Below are 20,846 nucleotides of genomic sequence, written 5' to 3'. Positions count from 1 at the left end.
CGCTGGGCCCGGCTGCGGGCCCTTACTGTAAACACGAGGGTGACACACACCGTGTGGCGGGGGGTGGGGACGCACTCACGGGGAGCCCCTGGCAGTGCCCAGTGCAGCCTGGGCTCCCCCAGCAGGGGCACTGGCAGTGCGTCACCGAGCAGGGGCGGTCGGGGGCGCAGGGGCAGGCGCCGGGTCACAGTCTGGAGTCCTGGCTGTGGGCTGAGCCGTTGCTGCCCTGCACCGGGCGGGCGACCTCCTCGCTCCGCGGCTTCTCGGGGTTCAGCGGCTCCACCTCCAGGCGGGCCGCGGGGGCAGGGGCGTAGCGCCCGGTCCGGTGCTCAGCCAGCGCTGGGCCCCAGTCCTGGCTGGGCTTGGTGGCGTTTTTCAAACGCTAGAGAGAGGGAGAAGGGGCGTTAGCTTGGCCACATGGGCACCGGCCCTGTGCCCGTAGGGCCCTAGCCCAGAGCCTCAATTGCCCGCCTCCACCTCAGACCCCTCCGTGACCCCCAAGTGGGGCAGCAGCCTGACATTCAGCCAGGCCCAAGGGGCTGGCAGGGACCCCCAGCCACCTCCAGGGCAGGAATCTCCAAGCCAACCCACTAGACCCCACTGCCTCCTAGAGAGAACCCAGGAGTCCTGGCTCCAACTCCCAGTGCTGGGCCTGTCAGCCCCCTGCCCGGCAGGCTTTGCTGGCCAGGGCATCGGCGCCCGCCCCACCGTAGCAGCCGGGCCTGGATCTCCCCCGCACCTGGAGCAGCGTGTCGCCGTCAGCACGGCAGAGCTTGTAGATGGCGTAGAGCGGGATGCAGAGCACGGAGGACAGCGCCATGAGGAACCCGATGCTGACGGCCCAGGTGGGGTAGACGTAGGTGTTGTAGGCAATGGGCCGGTACTGGATCACCGTGAACACCAGGATGAACTGAGGGGCACAGAAGGGGGAGTGCGGGCTCAGCCGGGAACCCCAGGCCTGCCCATGGCCCCTGCACTGGGGTGAAGAGCAGAGCAGGTCTCTGTGTCCCATGGGCCCCACACCGACCAGCCCCACATCCCTGTCAACCCCCACTGCCTGCTAGCCCCTGCCAGCCCCCCAGCTCCTGCCACCCCATCACCCCTGCCCCATCACTGCCACCCCACCAAACTCCCATCACCACCCCCACGCGGCCTGACATCTACCATCCCCCCCAACCTGTCACCTCTGCCCCCACCTCTGCCACCCCACCAGACCCGCAGCCTGCCAGCCCCTGTGGCACAGGTACACCCAGACATGCCCAGGCAGGTCTGTCTGACGCTCCTCTCGGTACCTCGTCAGCGGGGCGGGGGCTCAGTGCCAGCCCAGCATCTCGGCTGTGGCCAGGTGTCTGTGTGGGAAACGCGTGACAGTCACAGGCGTGGGGCTGGAAAGGCCCTGATGGGGCACCTGGTCCGGCCCCTGTGCTGAGGCGGGACCAAGGACTAGCCAGACCGTCCCTCACAGGCATGTGTCTAACCTGCCGCCCCTGGGACCTGCTCCAGTTCCGAGCCGCCCGGCAAGGCAAGCTGTTTCTCCTGGCAAAGAGTCACTCCGGGTACCCTGCGCCCACCCATCACGGTGTCGTGGTGACCAAGCAGCGGCTTCGCACCCAGCCCCGCCCGGGTTTCCAGCCTGGCGCAGAGCAAGCGACCCCACGAGAGGCTCTGATGAGGGGCCCACCGGGCCGAGGGCGGGCATGAGATGCCACGGCTGGGACAGCAGGAGAGCTGAGCGAAGGGCACATGCTGGCACCCGTGACAGAGGCAAAGCCCTGCACAGTGGGGGTCTACGTTCGCCTGCATGGCCGCAGCCTCTTTAGCACCTTGCAGGCGCTCAGGGAACCTGCCCGGGGACCTGCCGGGGCTGGGGGAGGACACCTATCCTGCGGGCCCCAGTGCCGGAGCTGGCAGGGCGGGGAGAAACACCCCTCCCCCCCAACCCAGGTGTTGCCGTGGGGAGAGAGAACTGGGGGGAGTCCTCTCTCCCCAACATAGCCCCAGAGCACTCTCCTGCACCCCAGACCCCTCATCCCTTGCCCCACTCTAGAGCCTGTACCCCCAGCCGGAGCCCTCACCCCCCCCCGCACCCCAACCCTCTGCCCCAGCCCAGAACCCCCTCCCACACTCGGCCCCACCCTGCCCTGTGAATTTTGTTCTGTGCACCAAGATGGAGGTGAAGGGCCACATAGGGTCATGTCACACATCACCTCCATCTGGGTGCACTTCATAAAATTAATTGCACACACGGGTGGGAAAATGAGAGGGACACTGGTGGGGGTCCCGTGAAAAGGGGATCCTGCCTCGCTGCACTGGCCAAGCACTGAAACACCCTGTGAGCTGGGCTGGAACATGCTAATGAGGCCACGTCTACGTGATGACTGTGCCAGGGCCCAGCGCTGCTTGCTCTGGCGACAGCAGGGTCCCCAGTGCTGTGAAGCCCCCCGAGAAGGGGGAGCTGGGCTGGCAGAATTCCCCATCGGGCTTGCTGCATCTAGGGGGTGAAGCCAACCAAACTGTTGCATAGGATGCAAACTCCTCCGCTGTGGGGCGAGGTTGCCAGGCCAGGGTCGGTGCCAGGGGAGGCCAGGATCCGGAGCGGCTCTGCGCTGTGGGTCATCCCTAGCCCGGCATTTCCAATCCTTTCCCTTGCGTCCGGTCTTTCTCTGTTTCTCCTGCTCGGGTACGTGCTCGGCCGTTTGGCCTCGCGGGACACAGTGCTGCAGCCACGTGGGCAGCGGATGGGTGCACCGGCTGGTGTCCAGAAGACAAGGCACTGGGTGGTTGAGGGTGCGAGGTGGGGGATGTTGAGGGGCGAGTGGGGCCCCCAGAGCCCGGAGTGGAGCACCTGTGCTGTCAGCAGAGTGGGGCAGGTGTCCCCAGCCCTGCCCCCTGGACCTTCCCAGCCACTGCCATGCCCCACCCCATAGCAGCCCCATCCCAGCCATAAACTCCCTCCCAGCCTGCCACCCCACAAGCCGAGCGCCCAGGGATCGCAGGTGGATCCAGCTCTGACAGTGGCCAGGGCTGGGTGCAGCCAAGGGAGGGTGTGACGTTAGGAGTGTAATACAATATCTCATTGAAAGGTGACACAGGTCCAGAAAGAGTTAGTTACCTCCCAGACTGACCTGACCCAGGGCCCAACTTTAAACACTTGTTAGGAAGAGATGGAAATGAACAGAGCCGTGAAATGCAGCGGCATTGCGAGAGAGAAGGGGAGCTGTGCGCTCCGGTCTTGTGATGTCAGCAAAGAAGTCTTGGCTATTGCTATAGCTTTGATTCAAAGATCAAAAATGGAATATTAACATTTAGGAAGACACTCGAGTAAAAATAGTATTATTGTCTATATGTCTCTTTGAAGGTTGGGGTAACCTGTATCTGAACTGCTTAATGGATAAATTACCCTGTGGTAATTGCCAGGATGTTTGGGAGAAGGAAGGTTGAGCCTCTTGTTTTCTCAGGCCAAAAGGCTGCTGGAAATGTATAAACCTTGGGACACGATCCTTCTTCATCTCAGATCTGCTTTGGGTTTCAAGAAGGGGAAATCCTGAGCCATAAGGATTGAGATCCCCAGTCACTGACTGGAGTCACCCTGAATATGGACATTGGACTCTAACCTATGGCCTATTTCTAAAAGGACTTTTGGCGACTATAAACTCACCATCTTTGCTATGTACCTGGACCTCAAGAATTGAATTCAAGTCTCTGTGTATATTGATCTTTCAACCAACTCTCTCTCTTTTCTTTTTAAATAAATTTTAGTTTAGTTAATAAGAATTGACTATAAGCGTGTATTTGGGGTAAGATCAAAGTTATCATTTGACCTGGATCTGGGGCTTGGTCCTTTGGGGTCAGGAGAACCTTTTCTAATACAGAGGCTGTTTTGGGCTGGCTGGGTAAATCTAAGTATTGGAACATCCACCAGTGTTTGGGGTTTGGTTGCCCCGTTCTGTTTGCAGTGCATCCTGATTGAGTGATCTCAGCGGGCTCCCATGGGCAGCATCGTCACAGAGGGGCAGAGCCCAGCAGAGCAAGGTGGGGATGAGCTGCCCCTGGGCAGGTCTCACCCCGAGGCAGGGGTTTTTGGACTGTTCACTGTCACAGGGACGCCTGCCCCTGCTGTGAGATGTGCTGGGATTTGCACCTGCCCCTGTAAGAGCAGGCTTGTGTGCTGGCACAGGCTGGCAACCCCTACCCCCCATGGGCTGGCACACCCATCCTGCCCCCGCCCCTCCATGGGTTGGCACACCCCTGCTCTGTCCCCCACCCCTCCATGAGCTGACATATCCCTGTCCCTGTCCAGGCTGGTACACCCCTACCCTGCCCTCACCCCCCATTGGCTGGCACACCCCTCTCCCAGGCTGGCATCCCCCCATGGGCTGGCAACCCCCTGCCTTTCCCTCACCCCTCTATGGGCTGGCACAGCCCTCCACTCCCCCCTCCACGGTCTGTCACATCCCTTGCCCAGCCCCGCTCCCCCCATGGGCTGGCACCCCCCGCCCCATCCCTGCCACGGGAGGGGTGCAGCACTTACGAAGATGATGGCAGGCGAGAAGAACCTCCAGCAGATTTGGAAGAAGAGAGGAGGCGGGAAGCCCAGCATCATCTCAATGTCCTTGAAGTACTTCCGGTGTCCTGGTGGGAGCAGACAGGGACACTCACTAGGAGAACAGCACCTGGGGGTTCGGGGACAGGCGATGCCACCTGAATGCACACACACTCCCCTGGGAAACCTGGATCTGGGTTGGAACCACTGCACACAGTGCTCAATTTGTGCCAGGGCCTGGCCAGTCAGAGCCCCGGCACCTCTGGGCTGGCACTTCAGAGCCCCGGCACCACTGGGCTTGCTGCAGCAGTTATGTAAAACAATTGCTTGAGCCCTGGCACCTCTTTCATAATAAATTAAATACTGCCGGCACCCCCTGCCCATCACCAGCACCCCCAGTTGGGGAGCTCACCTGGCACAGAGAGGCAGGGACCAGTGGGAACAGAACCCAGGAGTCCTGGCTCCCTCCCCCACTGTCATGAGACTCCATTCCCCTCCCAGGCCTGGGGATGGAACCCAGGAGTCCTGCTCCTGCCCGGCACTGCCCTGAGAGCTGCTCTTTGGGCATGCGGCCCAGCCAATCAGAACATGGCCTATTCCTGATGACTCTGGTGTCTGTATCAGCTGGGCTCCCATTGGCTGCTGACAGGCCAGGTGCCCCACCTGTGATCTTGGGGGGGAGGCTATGGGCCACCGTTGCCATGGCGCCAGCAGGTGGGGACCTACCGTAGATGTACATGATGGAGACGCACATGATGCAGGAGATGATGACCAGGGAGAAGCTGGCAGCATAATTGTCCATCAGCAGGAGCCAGTATATCCCAGCCTGGAGAGAGCGGGGGTCAGCGTCAGATAGTCTGGGGACCACCTTCCTCACCTGGCACCGCTGCCGGGCACTGCCATCCCTGCCTGGCACTGCTGCCTGGCACCGCTATCCCTGCCTGTAATGGGCATCACCACCTGGCACCACCATCCCTGCCTGGCACTGCCATCCTCACCCAGCAATGTTGCCTGGCACTGCCATCCCTGCCTGGCACCACCACCCAGCACAGCCTTCCCCAGCTGGCATGGGCACTGCTGCCTGGCACCACCATCCTCACTCAGCACCACTGCTGCCACCAGGCACCACTGTCATTGCCCAGCACTGCCATCCCCACCTGGCACGGCACCGGAATCGCCATCCCTGCCAGGCATGTGTCTCGCCACCCAGCCCGGGCATCGGCACAGGCATGGCCCTCTGGGAAGGGAGGGGAGGAGATGCAGAGGGCGTACGATGCGGACCAGCTGGAGCTAGACGTTGCAAAGCGGAGCCAACCTGCACACCCTGAACCTGGCCGGAGCCGGGCTGGCATCACCAACACCCCAAGTTCTGCTTGCTGCTTTCCATCAGCCAGGCTCGTCTCGCCCACTGCTTCAGTTCAGGCCTCAGGCCAGGCGCATGTCCCTGGCTCTCTCTCCACCCTCTACAGCAGGGTCCGTAACGCTCCCACGCGGGGGCCATGGGTGGGGAGCAGACAGACCGAGGGGGCAGGAAGGAAGGGGGCTGGGGGAAGAGCCCCTGGGGCACTGGAGGGACAGTGTGGGGGGCCGGGTCAAAGGGCGCTCAGCAGGGCGAGGCCTCTTGCTCACCCCCACAGGGCATTGGCGGGTGCCCTAGTGCCCATGCCGGGAGCCCCGCGCCCGTACCTGGGTGGTGAGTGGGATGCCCAGCAGGAAGCCCACCACGGCCATGCCCAGCGTCACAAACATCTTCCTGCGGATGATCCAGTCGTTCCCCACCTCGTCCACAATGGCCGTCACCAGCGTCTCCAGCAGGCAGAACTGGGCAGGGAGCCAGGGTCAGCCAGTGCCTGGCCTGGGCATGGTGCCCCTAGCCCCCCCCGGCTGCCCCCAACTCTCCCGGCTCCTCACGCTGCCCCCAGCCCCACCGGCTGCCCCCCAACTCCCCCAGCTCCTCACGCTGCCCCCAGCCCCCCCAGCTGCCCCCAACTCTCCCAGCTCCTCACGCTGCCCCCAGCCCCCCAGCTTTCCAGGCTGCCCCCAGCACCCTCGGCTGACACCCCGCAGCCCCTCCCAACTGCTCTCAACCCCCTGAGCCCTTCCCACCCCCCTGAGGCCCCTCCCTGCACTGCCCTCTGCCCTCCCCACCCCCTTGTGCCCCCCTCACATCCCCTCTGCCCTTCCCACCTCCCTGCGGCCCCTCCCCTCCCCCTGTGCCCTCCCCACCCCCCTGGCAACCCTCCCCTCACCCCCTGTGCCCTCCCCACCTCCCTGCAGCCCTCCCCTCCCCCTGCCCTTCTCACCACCCTGGGGCCCCTCCCCTCACCCCCTCTGCCCTTCCCATCCTCCTGCGGCCCCTCCCTGCACCCCCCTCTGCCCTCCCCACCCCCCTGGTGCCCCTTCCCTCACCCCCTGTGCCCTCCCCACCCCCTGCGGCCCCTCCCCTCCCCCTCTGCTCTTCTCACCCCCCTGGGGCCCCTCCCCTCACCACCTCTGCCCTTCCCACCCTCCTATGGCCCCTCCCTGCACCCCCCTCTGCCCTCTCCACCCCCCTGGTGCCCCCCCCTCATCCCCTCTGCCCTCCCCACACCCCAGTGACCCTCCCCTCCCCCCTCTGCCCTCCCCACCCCCCTGAGGCCCCTCCCTGCATCCCCCTCTGCCCTCCCCACCCCCTGGCATCCCTCCCTTCACCCTCCTGCCCTCCCCACCCCCCCTGGAGCCCTTCCCCTCACCCCCTCTGCCCTCCCCACCCCCTGCAGCCCCTGCCCTTCCCCCTCTGCGTTTCTCACCCCCCTGGGGCCCCTCCCCACCCCCTGGCACCCCCCCGCTCTCCCCGCGCCCCTGGCCCTGGTACCTGCGTGCCCAGCCCCAGCAGGATGAGCATGAAGAAGAAGAGCACGGACCAGAGGGGCGAGATGGGCAGCAGCGTCAGGGCCTCGGGGTAGGCCACGAAGGCCAGGCCAGGGCCATGGTCGGCCACCTGGGAGACGTCCACGCCCAGGTGCTGGGCCATGAAGCCCAGGATGGAGAAGATGACGAAGCCGGCGTAGACGCTGGTGGCGCAGTTGGTGATGCTGATGATGATGCTGTCCCTGCAGGGCAGGCGCGTCAGAGAGCCGGGGGGCTCGGTGCACCGGGGGGCAGGGACCTGGCCTGGCCGGCTGGGGAGGGCTGGGTGCAGTCAGGACGGGGGCTCAGCGCAGACAGAGCAGGGGGAGTGAGAAGGGGTAGGGGGTCTCGGGCCACGGGGGTTGGGGAGAGAATTCACCTGGCAGAGGGTGGGGTTGGGGGAGAGGGGGTGTGGCCTGGGGGGAACACAGCCAGGCGGAGGGAAGCGTGGGGTGCAGTGAGACCGTGGAGGTGGGAGTTGGGGGCATGGCCCAGCGGGAGGGTGAGAGTTCAGGGAGCATGGCCTGGCAGGGTGGGAGTCAGGGGGGCATGGACGGGCAGAGGGCAGTGGGAGTCAGGGGGTGTGGCCCAACAGGGGGTGGGCGTTGAGGGGTGTGGCCCAGAGGGGAGTGGGAATTGGGGAGTGTAGCTTAGCAGGGGGGTGGGAGTAGGGGGGTGTGGTCCAGCAGGGGAGTGGGAGTCAGGGGGTTTGGGTCCGCGGGGGTGGGAGTCAGGGTGTGTGGCTCAGCAGGAAGTGGGAGTCGGGGTGTGTGGCCCAGCAGGGGGGTGGGAGTCGGGGGGCATGGCCCAGCAGGCATGGGAGTCTGGGGGTGTGGCCCAGCAGGGAGTGGGAGTCAGAGGGCAGGGTCCAGGAGGGGGGTGGGAGTCAGGGGCATGGCCCAGGCAGGGGGTGGGAGTCAGGGGGCATGGCCCAACAGGTATGGGAGTCGGGGTGTATGGCTCCAGCAGGGGATGGGAGTCGAGGGGTGTGACCCAGCAAGGGGATGGGAGTTGGGGGGGTGGCTCAGCAGGGAGTGGGAGTCAGGGGCATGACCCAGGCAGGGGGTGGGAGTTGGGGGTGTGGCTCAGCAGGGGGGTGGGAATTGGGGTGTGGCCCAGCAGGGAGTGGGTGTTGGGGGGTGTGACTCAGCAGGGAGTGGGAGTTGGGGGGATGGTGGCCCAGCAGGGGGTGGGAGTCGGGGGGATTGTGGCCCAGCAGGCATGGGAGTCGGGGGTCATGGCCCAGCAGAGGGGTGGGAGTCAGGGGCATGGCCCAGCAGGGGAGTGGGAGTCGGGGGTGTGGCCCAGCAGAGGGGTGGGAGTCGGGGGGTGTGACCCAGCAGGGGGGTGGGAGTTGGGGGGTTTGGCCCAGCAGGCATGGCAGTCGGGGTGTATGGCCCAGCAGGGAGTGGGTGTTGGGTGGTGTGGCTCAGCAGGGAAGTGGGAGTCAGGGGGCAGGGCCCAGCAGGGGGGTGGGAGTCGGGGGCCATGGCCCAGCAAGCATGGGAGTCAGGAGGTGTGACCCAGCAGGGGGATGGGAGTTGGGGGGTGTGACCCAGCAGGGGGATGGGAGTTGGGGGGCATAGCCCAGCAAGGGGATGGGAGTCAGGTGGCATGGCCCAGCAGGCATGGGAGTCGTGGTGTGTGGCGCAGCAGGGAGTGGGGATCAAGTGGTGTGGCTCAGCAGGGGGGTGGGAGTCTGGGGGCGTAGCTCAGCAGGGGAGTGGGAGTCGGAGTGTGTGGCTCAGCAGGGGGGTGGGAGTCGGGGTGCGTGGCCCAACAGGGAGTGGGGGTCGGGTGGTATGGCTCAGCAGGGGGGTGGGAGTCGGGGGCGTGGTCCAGGAGGGGGTGGGAGTCTGGGGGTGTGGCTAGCAGGGTGGGATTTGGGGGGCGTGGCCCGGGCAGGCGTGGCTCACCTGTAGCAGTTGTTGTGGAACTTGTTGTAGGAAGCCATGGTGATGAGCCCCCCCCAGGCGCATCCCAGAGAGTAGAAGATCTGGGAGGCAGCGTCTCCCCAGACCTGGCAGACACAGAGATGTTACCGCTGGCAGAGAGGGCACCGGGGTCTCCCCTACACAATGCCATGGGGCAGGAGCCCAGCCTCCGGTCACCCTCACATCACATAGCCAGTGCTGGTAGCTGGAGATGGCCCAGGGATGGATAGTGGGGGGCTGTGGGTCGGGACTGAGGGGCGCTGGTAGCACTGTGGGCCAGGGGCTGGGCTAGCAGGGGGCCTGGGTTCAGCCTGGGGTCAGGCCCATGTGGGACCCAATGCTGCCTCCTCACAGCTCCTGAGTAGGCCAAGAGTCTCTCCCTTCCCCTCCCGTCTGTCTGTGGGGCAGGGCGGGGGACCTGGTGAACACACTGGGGGCTGGGGACCCAGGTGAGGCGTTCCTGGGGAGTTCACAGCCGGGCCTGAGCACGGGAAGGATCCTGTGCCCCAGGGAGGGGCAGGACCCCTGCCCAGTGGGGACTGACACTGCACTGGTGCTGGAAGGGCAGAGCACCGCCTCCGGCTCAGACCCACCTTGGCATCCAGGATCTTGTCCCATTGGGGCGTCAGGTAGTACATGATCCCGGTGACGGCGCCCTCCAGGGTGATGCCGCGCACAAAGAGGATGGTGAGCACCACGTAGGGGAAGGTGGCTGTGAAGTACACCACCTGGACGGACGGACAGACAGCCACAGCTCAGCCACGGCTCAGCCACGGCCCCCCACCCTCGTCCAGCCCAGCCAGGGAGCGAGGCGGGGACCCCCATGGGCTCAGCTGGGGGCGCCACTTGAACCCACAATGGGGGCTGCCCGGGAACGCGGCTGCTCAGCGAGACCAGGGCCAGGAGGAGGGTGGTGGCGGGGGGAGCCATGTGTGACAAACGTGGGAGTTCTCGGTAATACCCGGAGGAGGAAGCTGTATGGCTCCGTGCCAGCCCCCTTGGCAGAGCTACCCGAGGGGCATCACAGATTTGTTTGCTCCCTAGGACGGGGCGCTCGAGACAGAGGGAGTCAGCCGCGGGCCCAGCACACAAAGCGATCCCCACGATTGACGGATGACCCCGCACTGCGAGGCAGCCGGCCAGGGGATCGCAGCCTGGCGAACGCAGGCGGGGGCAGGGTCTGTGGTACGCGTGGAGACGTGGGTGTGACGAAGCGGGACTGTTCTTAATGTTGCCTCTGAATATTGTGGGGGTGCCTCAGTTTCCCCTAGGCAGTTCTTAAGTATCTAGGGGGTGGGATAAGGGTGTATGATCCTTGCAGAGCCCTAGAGGGCAGGTGTGTGCAGGGGTCTGGACACAAAGAATGGCCGACACCCTGTTTCCTGGCAGCTGATGGCCTGGGCCCTTCCCCCTGCAAGGTGAGAGCTAAAGGGTTGGAGAACAAAGGAATCCGGTGACCTCCTGGTCCGGGAAAGGGACAAAGCCCAGAGGAGAAGGGGCTGGAGAGAGTTTCAGTTTGGGGATGGCTGGGGACCGTGGAATGAAGTGCAAACGTGGTTGTCTGGCTCACTGCCCCCCAAAATGGACCCAGTTGAGGGGTCCTCTTCTCTGCACCTACAAGCTCTGTGTTAGACCATGTTCCTGTCGTCTAATAAACCTTCTGTTTTACTGGCTGGCTGAGAGTAACGTCTGACTGCGGAGTTGGGGTGCAGGATCCTCTGGCCCCCCCAGGACCCTGCCTGGGCGGACTGGCTGTGGGAAGCGCACGGAGGGGCAGAGGATGCTGAATGCTCTGAGGTCAGCCCCAGGAAGGGGGGAGCCGGGTGAGCTGTGTGTCCTGCAGACAGGCTGCTCCCAGAGAGGAGACTTCCCCAGAGTCCTGCCTGGCTTTGTGGGGAGCAGTTCCAGAGCATCGCCCGGGGACACCGTGACAGTGGGGCTCTGACCTGGCACTGCTAGAACCACGGTGTGGGGACAGGGCGGCAGGCGTCTCTCCTGCTAACCCAGCACTCCCGGTGCCAGGCCAGGTGAGTGCCAAACCCGGCCTGTTCGAAGAGGGCTGCCAGGGGTCACGGAGCCCTCCAGAGCATGAGAGTCTTCTCCAGGCGCCTGTGTCGGGGGGTTGCTGCACAGAGCTGCACTGCAGAACGGGGGGCTGGAGCCTGGAGGCGGTGGGGCCGTGGGACTTGCCCTGGAGGAAGGGGGCAGGGCCCCTTGGGGGGCCAGTGCACTGAGGGTTCCTCCAAGGACAGGGCTTAAATTCTCATTGAGTATTTCCTGGAGCCCCCCACCCAGACCCCTCAACATGCTATAAAATTTCTAGGGCCCAGTGGGTGGGGCTGGGAGGGGTGTGTGGGAGCTTGTGGCTTCATCCCTCCAGGGCAGTGGGACTCCGGGCTTTAGTCACGGGGACGGGGGGCAGGGGGTTGCTGGGCCTAGTGGCTTCTACCCCACAGGTAAGAAAATATTTCCTGGAGTTCTGCTCCACACAGCTCCGGCTGGATTGAAGCCCTCTCCAAGGGACAGTCGAAAAGCTGGGGTGTAGCACAGAGCCTGTGGGTCTGGGACCAGGCACAAGGGAAGAGGAAACAAACATGGGGAGGGGGAGGAGCCAGGCTCAGGGAGGGGAGGAGCGATGGAGGGGGAGGAGCCAGGCTCAGGGAGGGGAGGAGCGATGGAGGGGGAGGAGCCAGGCTCAGGGAGGGGCGGGTAGCAGGATGGACTCTACTTGCTTTTCCTGATGACTTGACGCCCTTGAAGAGGCAGAGGAAGACGATGACCCAGGAGATGCCCAAGCAGCCGAGCAGGGGGAGCCGCACCTCGCCCAGGTTCCCGATGTCGTCCGAGAGCTTCAGCACGTATCGCCTGCCCCACGGGGACAGAGAGCGTGAGATGCCAGCCGCCCGTCTGCCTGCCCTCCCGCCCCGGAGCCCCACCCGTCTGCCTGCCCTCCCGCCCCGGAGCCCCACCCGTCTGCCCTGGAGCCCCACCCGTCTGCCTGCCCTCCCGCCCCGGAGCCCCACCCGTCTGCCTGCCCTCCCGCCCCGGAGCCCCACCCGTCTGCCTGCCCTCCCGCCCTGGAGCCCCACCCGTCTGCCTGCCCTCCCGCCCCGGAGCCCTACCTGTCTGCCCCGGAGCCCCACCCGTCTGCCTGCCCACCCGTCTGCCCCGGAGCCCCATCTGTCTGCCCCGGAGCCCCACCTGTCTGCCTGCCCTCCCGCCCCGGAGCCCCATGTCTGCCTGCCCTCCCGCCCCGGAGCCCCACCCGTCTGCCCCAGAGCCCCACCCGTCTGCCTGCCCTCCCGCGCCAGAGCCCCACCCATCTGCCCCGGAGCCCCATCCATATGCCTGCCCTCCCGCCCCGGAGCCCTACCCGTCTGCCTTGGAGCCCCCACTCTGTTCCAAAGCCCCACCCCTCTTCTCTGGAGCCCCGTCCCTCTGCCCCAGAGCCCCACCCTGGACCTCTGCTCTGGCCACAGCAGCCCTGCCTCTCCCCCAGAGCCCTGAGCCCTCTGCAATGGGGACTACAATCCCCTCTGCCCTAGGCAATCAGGCTGTGCCTGGTGAGGCCAGGCTGGGGTCTGCCTCAGGGCCCCATGGGGCTGGCACCTCCAGAACTCCTCGCTGGGGCTGGTGCGCTTGAGCGTGTGGTTGAGGAGCTGGGTGAGGTTGAGGGGGGGCACGACAGAACCATTGGTGGCGTCCAGCACCCCGGTGCAGTCGGGCGTGTTCCAGGGGTTGGTGCAGTAGGTCCAGGGCAGCACCCATGTCATGGAGGAGAAGAAGTAGTAGAAGGCGAGGCAGATCACCACATTGTAGTAGATGCCAATGTACGTGGAGACCACCATCATCCCATAGCCCACACCTGGGGGGACAGGCAGCACGTGAGGGGAGGGGCAGACCTGGGGGGACGAGCATGTACGTGCAAGTGTGTAACAGGAGTGAGGGCAGGGTGAGTGTGCAAAATGAGTGGGGTTGTACCAGAGCAACTATGTGTATGTGCAAGTAAGTGTGCAAAATTGTGTTCACATATAAGTGTTTATTAATGTGTGCAACAAGTGTGTGTCTGCATACAAGACCAATCATGCTGTGATGAAGTGGGACTGTTCTTAATGTTTCCTAAATACTGTAGGGGTGCCTCAGTTTCCCCAAGCATTTCTTAAGTCTCTAGGTGGTGGGATAAGGGGGTGTAATTGTTGCAGAGCAAAGGGCCAGGGTACATAAATGGCAACACTCTGTCTCCTGGCCACTGATGGCCTGGGCCCTTCCCCCCTGCAAGGTGAGAGCTAAAGGGTTGGGGAACAAAGGAATCAGGTGCCCTCCTGGCCCGGGAAAGGGACAAAGCCCAGAGGGGGGGGGGGGCTGGAGAGACAGTTTGGGGCTGGCTGGGGACATGGAGTGACGGGGTTGTCTGGCTCACTGCCCCCCAAAATGGACCCAGCTGAGGGGTCCTCTTCTCTGCACCTACAAGCTCTGGTTAGATCATGTTCCTGTCGTCTAATAAACCTTCTGTTTTACTGGCTGGCTGAGAGTCACGTCTGACTGCGGAGTTGGGGGGCAGGACCCTCTGGCTTCCCCAAGACCCTGCCTAGGCGGACTCGCTGTGGGAAGCGCATGGAGGGGCAGAGGATGCTGAATGCTCCGAGGTCAGACCCGGGAAGGGGGAAGCCGGGTGAGCTGTGTGTCCTGCAGACAGGCTGCTCCCAGAAAGGAGACTTGCCCAGAGTCCTGCCTGGCTTCGTAGGGAGCAGCTCCAGAGCATCGCACGGGGACTCCGTCACACATGCAAACACGTGTGTGCATGTGCATGTACAAGAATGTGTCAGAGCACATGTGATCATACAGGTGAGTATGCAATGAGGCTGTTCAGAGATGAGTGTGTTTGTGTACAGCAGTGAATGTGTGAGTGTGTGCATGTGAATGGACAAGTTGGGTGAGTTTACAGGGTCAAGGGTGTAAGAAAGTGTACACATGAGCATGCAATAAGAGTTATGCACAGGTGAGTGTGCAGGTTGAGTGTACAGAAGCAAGTGTGCCAAAGTGTGTGCAGCCTGTGGGCGTGTTGGTGCATGAGAGGGAACACACATGCACATTTTAATGGTTTAGGAGGAGCATGAATGGGTGGAGCGTGAATAGGTATGTACAAACCTGAGCGTGTGCTCCCAAGAGCATATGAGGGCAGGTGTGTGTGCATGAGTGTGAGCGTGAGCAGGGCTGGGCATGAGCGTGCACACAGCCAGGCATAAGTGTGCACGAGGGGGCATGAACGTGCGCAGCCGGACGTGAGCATGTGATGGGCCAGATGTGAGCGTGTGCAGAGCTGGGTGTGAGCATGTGCTGGGATGGGCATGCGCGTGTGCAGGGGTGGGTGTGAGCATGTGCAGGGGTGGGCATGAGTGTGCACAGGGCTGGGGGTGAGTGTGCACTGAGGGCACAAGAGTGCACAGGGTGGGCATGAGCATGCACAGAGTGGTTGAGAGCATGCACTGGGCAGGGTGTTAGTGTGCACTGGGCAGAGCATGAGCATGTGCAGGGCCAGGCATGAGTGTGTGCAGGGTGGTTGTGAGCATGCACAGGGCAGGTGTGAGTGTGCTCAGGGTGAACATGCAGAGGTTGGGTGTGAGCAGGCATAAGTGTTCACAGGTTGGGTGTGAGCATGGGCAGGGTGGGCATGAGTGCACTGGGGCATACAAAGGGCAGACATGAGTGAGCACTGGGTGGGCATGAGAGTGCACTGGGTGGGTGTGAGCATCCACAGTCTGGGCATGAGTGTGCACAGGGCAGGGGCGCACATGCACAGGGTGGGCATGAGTGTGCAAGTCTTGGCATGAGCGTGCTCGGTCTGGGTGCAAGCGTGCACAGGGCAGGCGTGAGTGTGCCCAGGGTGTGGGTGGGCGTGAGCGTGCCCAGGGTGTGGGTGAGTGTGCACAGGGCAGGTGTGAGCATGCAGAGTCTGGGCATGAGAGTGCGCTGGGTGGGCGTGAATGTGCACAGGGCAGGTGTGAGCATGCACAGTCTGGGCATGAGCGTGCGGTGGGCGGGTGTGAGCGTGCACGGTCCGGACGTGAGTTCCCTCTCACCTTTGAACATGGGGCTGATCCTCCAGACGCCCAGGCAGCCCTGGCTGGCGAACTGGCCGAAGGAGAGCTCCATGAAGAAGAGGGGGATGCCGCAGAAAACCAGCATGATGAAGTAGGGGAACATGAAGGCTCCTGGCGGGAGGCGCAGAGAGGTGAGGGTGGGGCAGGGCCAGGGTGGGCTGGGGCCCATTGCCCTCTGGCCCTGAGAGCCAGCCCTGGCCTGCAATACCAGCTCCCCTGCTGACCCCCGCCCGCTCCCCACAGCCCAGCGACCCTGGCTGACCCCCGCCCGCTCCCCGTAGCCCAGCTCCCCCCTGCCGACCCCGCCTGCTCCCCGTAGCCCCGCTCCCCATAGCCCAGTGCCCCCCTGCTGACCTCCACCCACTCCCCATAACCCAGCATCCCCCTGCTGACCCCCACCTGCTCCACACAGCTCAGCACCCCCTGCTGACCTCCACCTGCTCCCCGTAGCCCAGTGCCCCCTGCTGACCTCCACCTGCTCCCCGTAGCCCAGCACCCCCCTGCTGACCCCCACCTGCTCCACGCAGCCCAGCACCCCCCTGCTGACCCGCACCTGCTCCCCGTAGCCCAGTGCCCCCTGCTGACCCGCACCTGCTCCCCGTAGCCCAGTGCCCCCTGCTGACCTCCACCTGCTCCCCGTAGCCCAGCACCCCCCTGCTGACCCCCACCTGCTCCACGCAGCCCAGCACCCCCCTGCTGACCCCCACCTGCTCCCCGTAGCCCAGTACCCCCTGCTGACCCGGCCTGCTCCCCATAGCCCAGCACCCCCTGCTGACCCCACCCACTCCTGCTGCCAGGCCACACTGGGGCACGCACCTCCCCCGTTGCGGTAGCAGAGGTAGGGGAAGCGCCACACGTTGCCCAGCCCCACGGCGTAGCCCACACTCGTCAGCACAAACTCAATCTGGTTGGTCCAGTTGCCCCGTTTCACGTTCTCATCTCTCTTGGTCACCTCCCCAGGGACGGCGCCATTCTGCGGAGAGAGGGGGCAGGTGCCATTAGCAATGGGGTACCCCCCAGGGCCCTGCCCAGCTGGAAACAGCCCCCCCATGGGAGAAAATGGGGGAGGGGAGATACTGCGCTACGCAGACAGCTTCCCCCCCACCCCAGCCCCCGTGGCTGCTCCAATCCTCCTCCCTAGATGTGGGGGCCCCCAGCCCTGCAGGGATGGGGGAGGACCCCGCCCCTTTAGGGAGGAGGGGGACCCTGGCTCTGCAGAGAGGGGGAAGGGGAGGGGGACTCCAGCCCCTGCAGGGGGAGGAGGCAGTGGGTCCCCAGCTGTGCCCCCTCCCCCCCCGGCCGCCCGGCTGCAGGGAAGCAGGAGTCTGCGACTCATACAAAGCAGGGCTGAGCTGAGGCAGCACAAAGCCGCCTCTGTTCCCACGGCCCCCCCGCCCCCCGCGCCCCGGCCCAGCCTGCGGGGCCGCGCTAGGCAGCTGGAGCCTCCGGCACGGTGAGCCTGGAGCCGCGGGGGGAGGAGATTGACCCCCCAGCCCCCACCACATCCACAGGTGGGTGGCAAAGTGACACCCCCAAGGGTGGGGACAGGAGCAGTGCCAGGAAGCTGGCACTGGGGGGCTGGGGGCCAGGACTCCTGGGTTCCCACCCCAGCTTAGGGAGCAGGATCTAGGGCAGGGGCTCTCAGCTTTGCTAGGCTCCTGTACCCCTTGCAGAAGCTGAGGTGTGTGGCACCCCCCCCCCAAGTTACACCTCACTTAAAAACCACTTGATCCAGACTCAGATATGAAACTATAGAAGTGCCCCAGCTGATGGTACTGGACCATTTCCTCCATGCTCCTGTTACCGAATCAGGAGAACTCAATGGCCTGGAATATAACACTGGCCTTATGTGTCAGTGTGTAGCACACCCAGCACTAGACACAACTCCCTGACTGTGCAACTGGAGCTTGTACTGACTCGGCTGGTGCTTCTCATTGGCCCAGGCAAATCCCTTCCCCCCAGAAGAGCTCGGGGTCCCCCAGGATACATGCACCCATGACTGAGACCCACTGTGCTATGGGAAAGTGTCTCCCTCTGTCTTCTTGTGCTGGGAGGACAAGAGCCCCGACCTCTCTTCTCCGGCCCAGTCAGCAGGGCCGTGGGTCTCAAGCTGGGGTACCCCTGGGGCACGCAGAGGTCCTGCAGGGGGCATGTCAACTCATCTAGGTGAGAGTTTTTCACGCTGGGGTTGTGACTCCCAGGGGGTTACAGGGCAGGTTCAGGGGGCTGGCATTAAGGGGCAAGTGCCCAGGGCCCCAAAACACAGGGCCCCTGTGTGATGAAGCGGGACTGTTCTTAATGTTTCCTCTGAATAGTGTGGGGGTGCCTCAGTTTCCCCTAGGCAGTTCTTAAGTATCTAGGGGGTGGGATAAGGGTGTATGATCCTTGCAGAGCCCTAGAGGGCAGGTGTGTGCAGGGGTCTGGACACAGAGAATGGCCGACACCCTGTTTCCTGGCAGCTGATGGCCTGGGCCCTTCCCCCTGCAAGGTGAGAGCTAAAGGAGAACAAAGGGATCAGGTGACCTCCTGGCCCAGGAAAGGGACAAAGCCCAGAGGAGGAGGGGCTGGAGGGGGAGGCAGTTTGGGGCTGGTTGGGGACGTGGAGTGAAGTGCAGACGTGGTTGTCTGGTTCATTGCCCCGAAAATGGACCAGGCTGAGGGGTCCTCTTCTCTGTACCTACAAGCTCTGTGTTAGACCATGTTCCTGTCGCCTAATAAACCTTCTGTTTTACTGGCTGGCCGAGAGTCACGTCTGGCTGCAAAATTGGGGGGGCAGGACCCTCTGTGGCTTCCCCAGGACCCTGCCTGAGCAGACTCTCTGTGGAAAGCACACGGAGGGGCAGAGGATGCTGAATGCTCCAAGGTCAGAACCAGAAGGTGGAAGCCAGGTGAGCTTCTTCCCCTGGAGACAGGCTGCTCCGAGAGAGAAGAGTCCTGCCTGGCTTTGTAGGGAGCAGTTCCAGAGCATCGCCTGGGAACTCTGTGACAACTGGTGTCAGCGGTGGGATGTACCACACCCTGTGGCTGGCGCTTCCTGCAGTAAGTGACTGTGGAGCAGTAAAACGAAGGGGGATTGACAAGGACCAGGTGTGCTGAAGGCTCAGAGAGGAGCGGTTTCGGGGGGTGGTTAACCCCTGGGAGTGTCAGACCAGCGAGAAGGACTGTGCAGTAATGGGGTCCCCCTGGGGACTGCGGTGAGCAGTCTCAGGGGCAGAGTAGCCTGCGGCTTGGCCCTGGGAGAGAGAAGGACTCTTGCAGTAACAGGGCTCCCCTGGGGATTGCAACGAGCGGTCCCAGGGGTGGATGAGTCTGCAGCTCGACCCTGGCAAAGAGGTGGTGACCTTGAGAAAGGCCGGCACACTAGGGGTTCTCCCTGGAAACCGTGGGGAGCTGAGAGCCCACAAGCCTGGGAGTCCACAGCAACTTGGAAAGAGTAGAGTGATGGCCTGTCACCATCTCCTTAAGAAGGACATTGTAACCCTGTGCAAAAAGAGAGGGTTGCGCATTGGAAAGTTCACCAAGGCACAGTTAATTGTGCAGCTGGAGGAGGATGATCACTCTAAGGAGCAGATTCCTGACCAAATGGGGCTATAGCAGGATCTGGGAGCAGCTGGAGTGGTAGCCAGGCATCCCCAAGACACCTGTCCCCGACCAGACGGGGGTCTTCATGATTGGGTTCCCCATCGGGGGATCGGAGACTTGCCACTTTTAGGTCTGTAATCGAGGGACCAAAGAGATTGAAGTGTTCTCCGACTGGTTTTTGAATGTGATAATTCTTGACGTCTGATTTGTGTCCATTTATTCTTTTACATAGAGACTGTCCAGTTTGACTAATGTACGTGGCAGAGGGGTATTGCTGGCACATGATGGCATATATCACATTGGTAGAATTATAACAGTCAAAAACTAATTGGAGAACACTTCAATCTCTTTGGTCACTCGATTACAGACCTAAAAGTTGCAATTCTTCAACAAAAAAGCTTCAGAAACAGACTCCAACGAGAGACTGCTGAATTGGAATTAATTTGCAAACTGGATACAATTAATTTAGGCTTCAATAGAGACTGGGAGTGGATGGGTCATTACACAAAGTAAAACTATTTCCCCATGTTATTTCTCTCCCCCATCATTCCTCAGATGTTCTTGTCAACTGCTGGAAATGGCCCACTTTGATTATCACTACAAAAGTTTCCCCCCCACCACTCTACTGCTGGTAATAGCTCACCTTATCATCTAAGTGATCACTCTCATTACAGTGTGTATAGTAACACCCATTGTTTCATGTTCTCTGTGTATATTAATCTCCCCACTGTATTTTCCACTGAATGCATCCGATGAAGTGAGCTGTAGCTCACGAAAGCTTATGCTCTAATAAATTTATTAATCTCTAAGGTGCCACTAGTACTCCTTTTCTTATTCCTGGGGTGGTGAGACCCTGGGACAGAGAGAACTGTTGTCAGGCCCTGGGTGGTGCAGCCTCACCAGATGTGGAGGGTCTGTGTTAGCTGGGTGAGGATCCCAGGGATGAAGCCCCTCGTCCTGCCTATGGCCCAGATCCCTGTGCAGACCCAGGAGGGGTGGGGCTGGCTGGTCATTGGGGTTCTCCAGGATACCAGCTGCGAGACCCTGTTGTGGGGTGACTGTGTCTCTTTGGGACAGGATCCAGGCCCTGCTCCTGTAACGGCCAAGGGTTTGAATTTGAATCCAGGGAACCAATCAGTGGAGAGGGAAATGGTCAGTGAAAATGCAGATGACCTGGCTAGCAGCAGGGAGGAGCTGCTAGGCTCAGGATACCTGCCTGCCTGTAACCAGCCCCCTGGGGCTGGGTGGGACAGAGAGATGCTCCCTGCCCCCCTGCACACTGGAGAAGGGGTTTAGGGGGCTCACGCTGGCTCTGATGCTGTAAGGAGAGCAGAGAGCTCACTGCCTACCCCCACTGGGACAGCAAGGGCAGCGCTGAGCACAGTGGGAGCTGAGACCCCAGCTCAGGTGGGGGGACCCACAAGCAGGGCGGGTCGGCTGCCAACCAGGTTTGCCTTGTCCAGAGGTGCTGCTGGGAAGTGATCCCACGGCAGGGAGGGAGCGACTAGGGACAGGATTCAGCGGGGCTGTGACCCCAGGCCCAGCCAGTGAGAGGGGAGACGGGGTAGCTGAGTTTGCAGAGCAGAACAGCTGGGTAGTTAATCTCTCGAGAGTGCAGGGGATGGCAGGTCTATTCTCATCTCTAGACGCTTTGGATAGGACTTGTCGTCTCTCAGTGAATTTAACATCTAGTTCCTCGTGGAAGCAGAGGTTGGTAAGGGAAGGACAACAGAGCTTTGAGAGCACAGCTTGTAAAAGGGAACCTGAGAAGGGTAACTGCCATTTGCTGGAAGTAGC

General features: G+C 62.6%; 1 protein-coding gene and 1 long non-coding RNA gene across 3 annotated transcripts in view; one reads left to right on the top strand and one right to left on the bottom strand.

The window, feature by feature from the left end:
• Positions 1-6: 6 nt before the first annotated feature.
• Positions 7-20,846, bottom strand: part of SLC6A9 (solute carrier family 6 member 9) — a 51,939-nt gene continuing 31,099 nt past the window's right edge. For both annotated transcript variants that reach the window (XM_038413928.2, XM_038413929.2), the window contains exons 3-14: positions 16,284-16,440; positions 15,447-15,578; positions 12,976-13,231; positions 12,099-12,231; positions 9,960-10,094; positions 9,349-9,452; positions 7,398-7,635; positions 6,230-6,364; positions 5,270-5,369; positions 4,532-4,632; positions 740-910; positions 7-382 (exon numbers count right to left, since the gene is read on the bottom strand). In XM_038413928.2, coding sequence (XP_038269856.1) covers positions 185-382; positions 740-910; positions 4,532-4,632; positions 5,270-5,369; positions 6,230-6,364; positions 7,398-7,635; positions 9,349-9,452; positions 9,960-10,094; positions 12,099-12,231; positions 12,976-13,231; positions 15,447-15,578; positions 16,284-16,440 — 1,860 coding nt within the window. In that variant the 3' untranslated portion in view covers positions 7-184. The remainder of the gene's footprint in view (positions 383-739; positions 911-4,531; positions 4,633-5,269; positions 5,370-6,229; positions 6,365-7,397; positions 7,636-9,348; positions 9,453-9,959; positions 10,095-12,098; positions 12,232-12,975; positions 13,232-15,446; positions 15,579-16,283; positions 16,441-20,846) is intronic.
• On the top strand, positions 11,535-18,810 carry LOC122455494. Its single transcript, XR_006273713.1, has 3 exons — positions 11,535-11,545; positions 13,296-13,298; positions 18,715-18,810. It is a non-coding gene; the product is annotated as an uncharacterized LOC122455494 (long non-coding RNA).

The sequence above is a fragment of the Dermochelys coriacea genome, chromosome 8, assembly GCF_009764565.3.
Source record: "Dermochelys coriacea isolate rDerCor1 chromosome 8, rDerCor1.pri.v4, whole genome shotgun sequence".
NCBI classification, from domain to species: domain Eukaryota; kingdom Metazoa; phylum Chordata; order Testudines; family Dermochelyidae; genus Dermochelys; species Dermochelys coriacea.
This window is presented reverse-complemented; position numbering and strand designations above follow the sequence as displayed.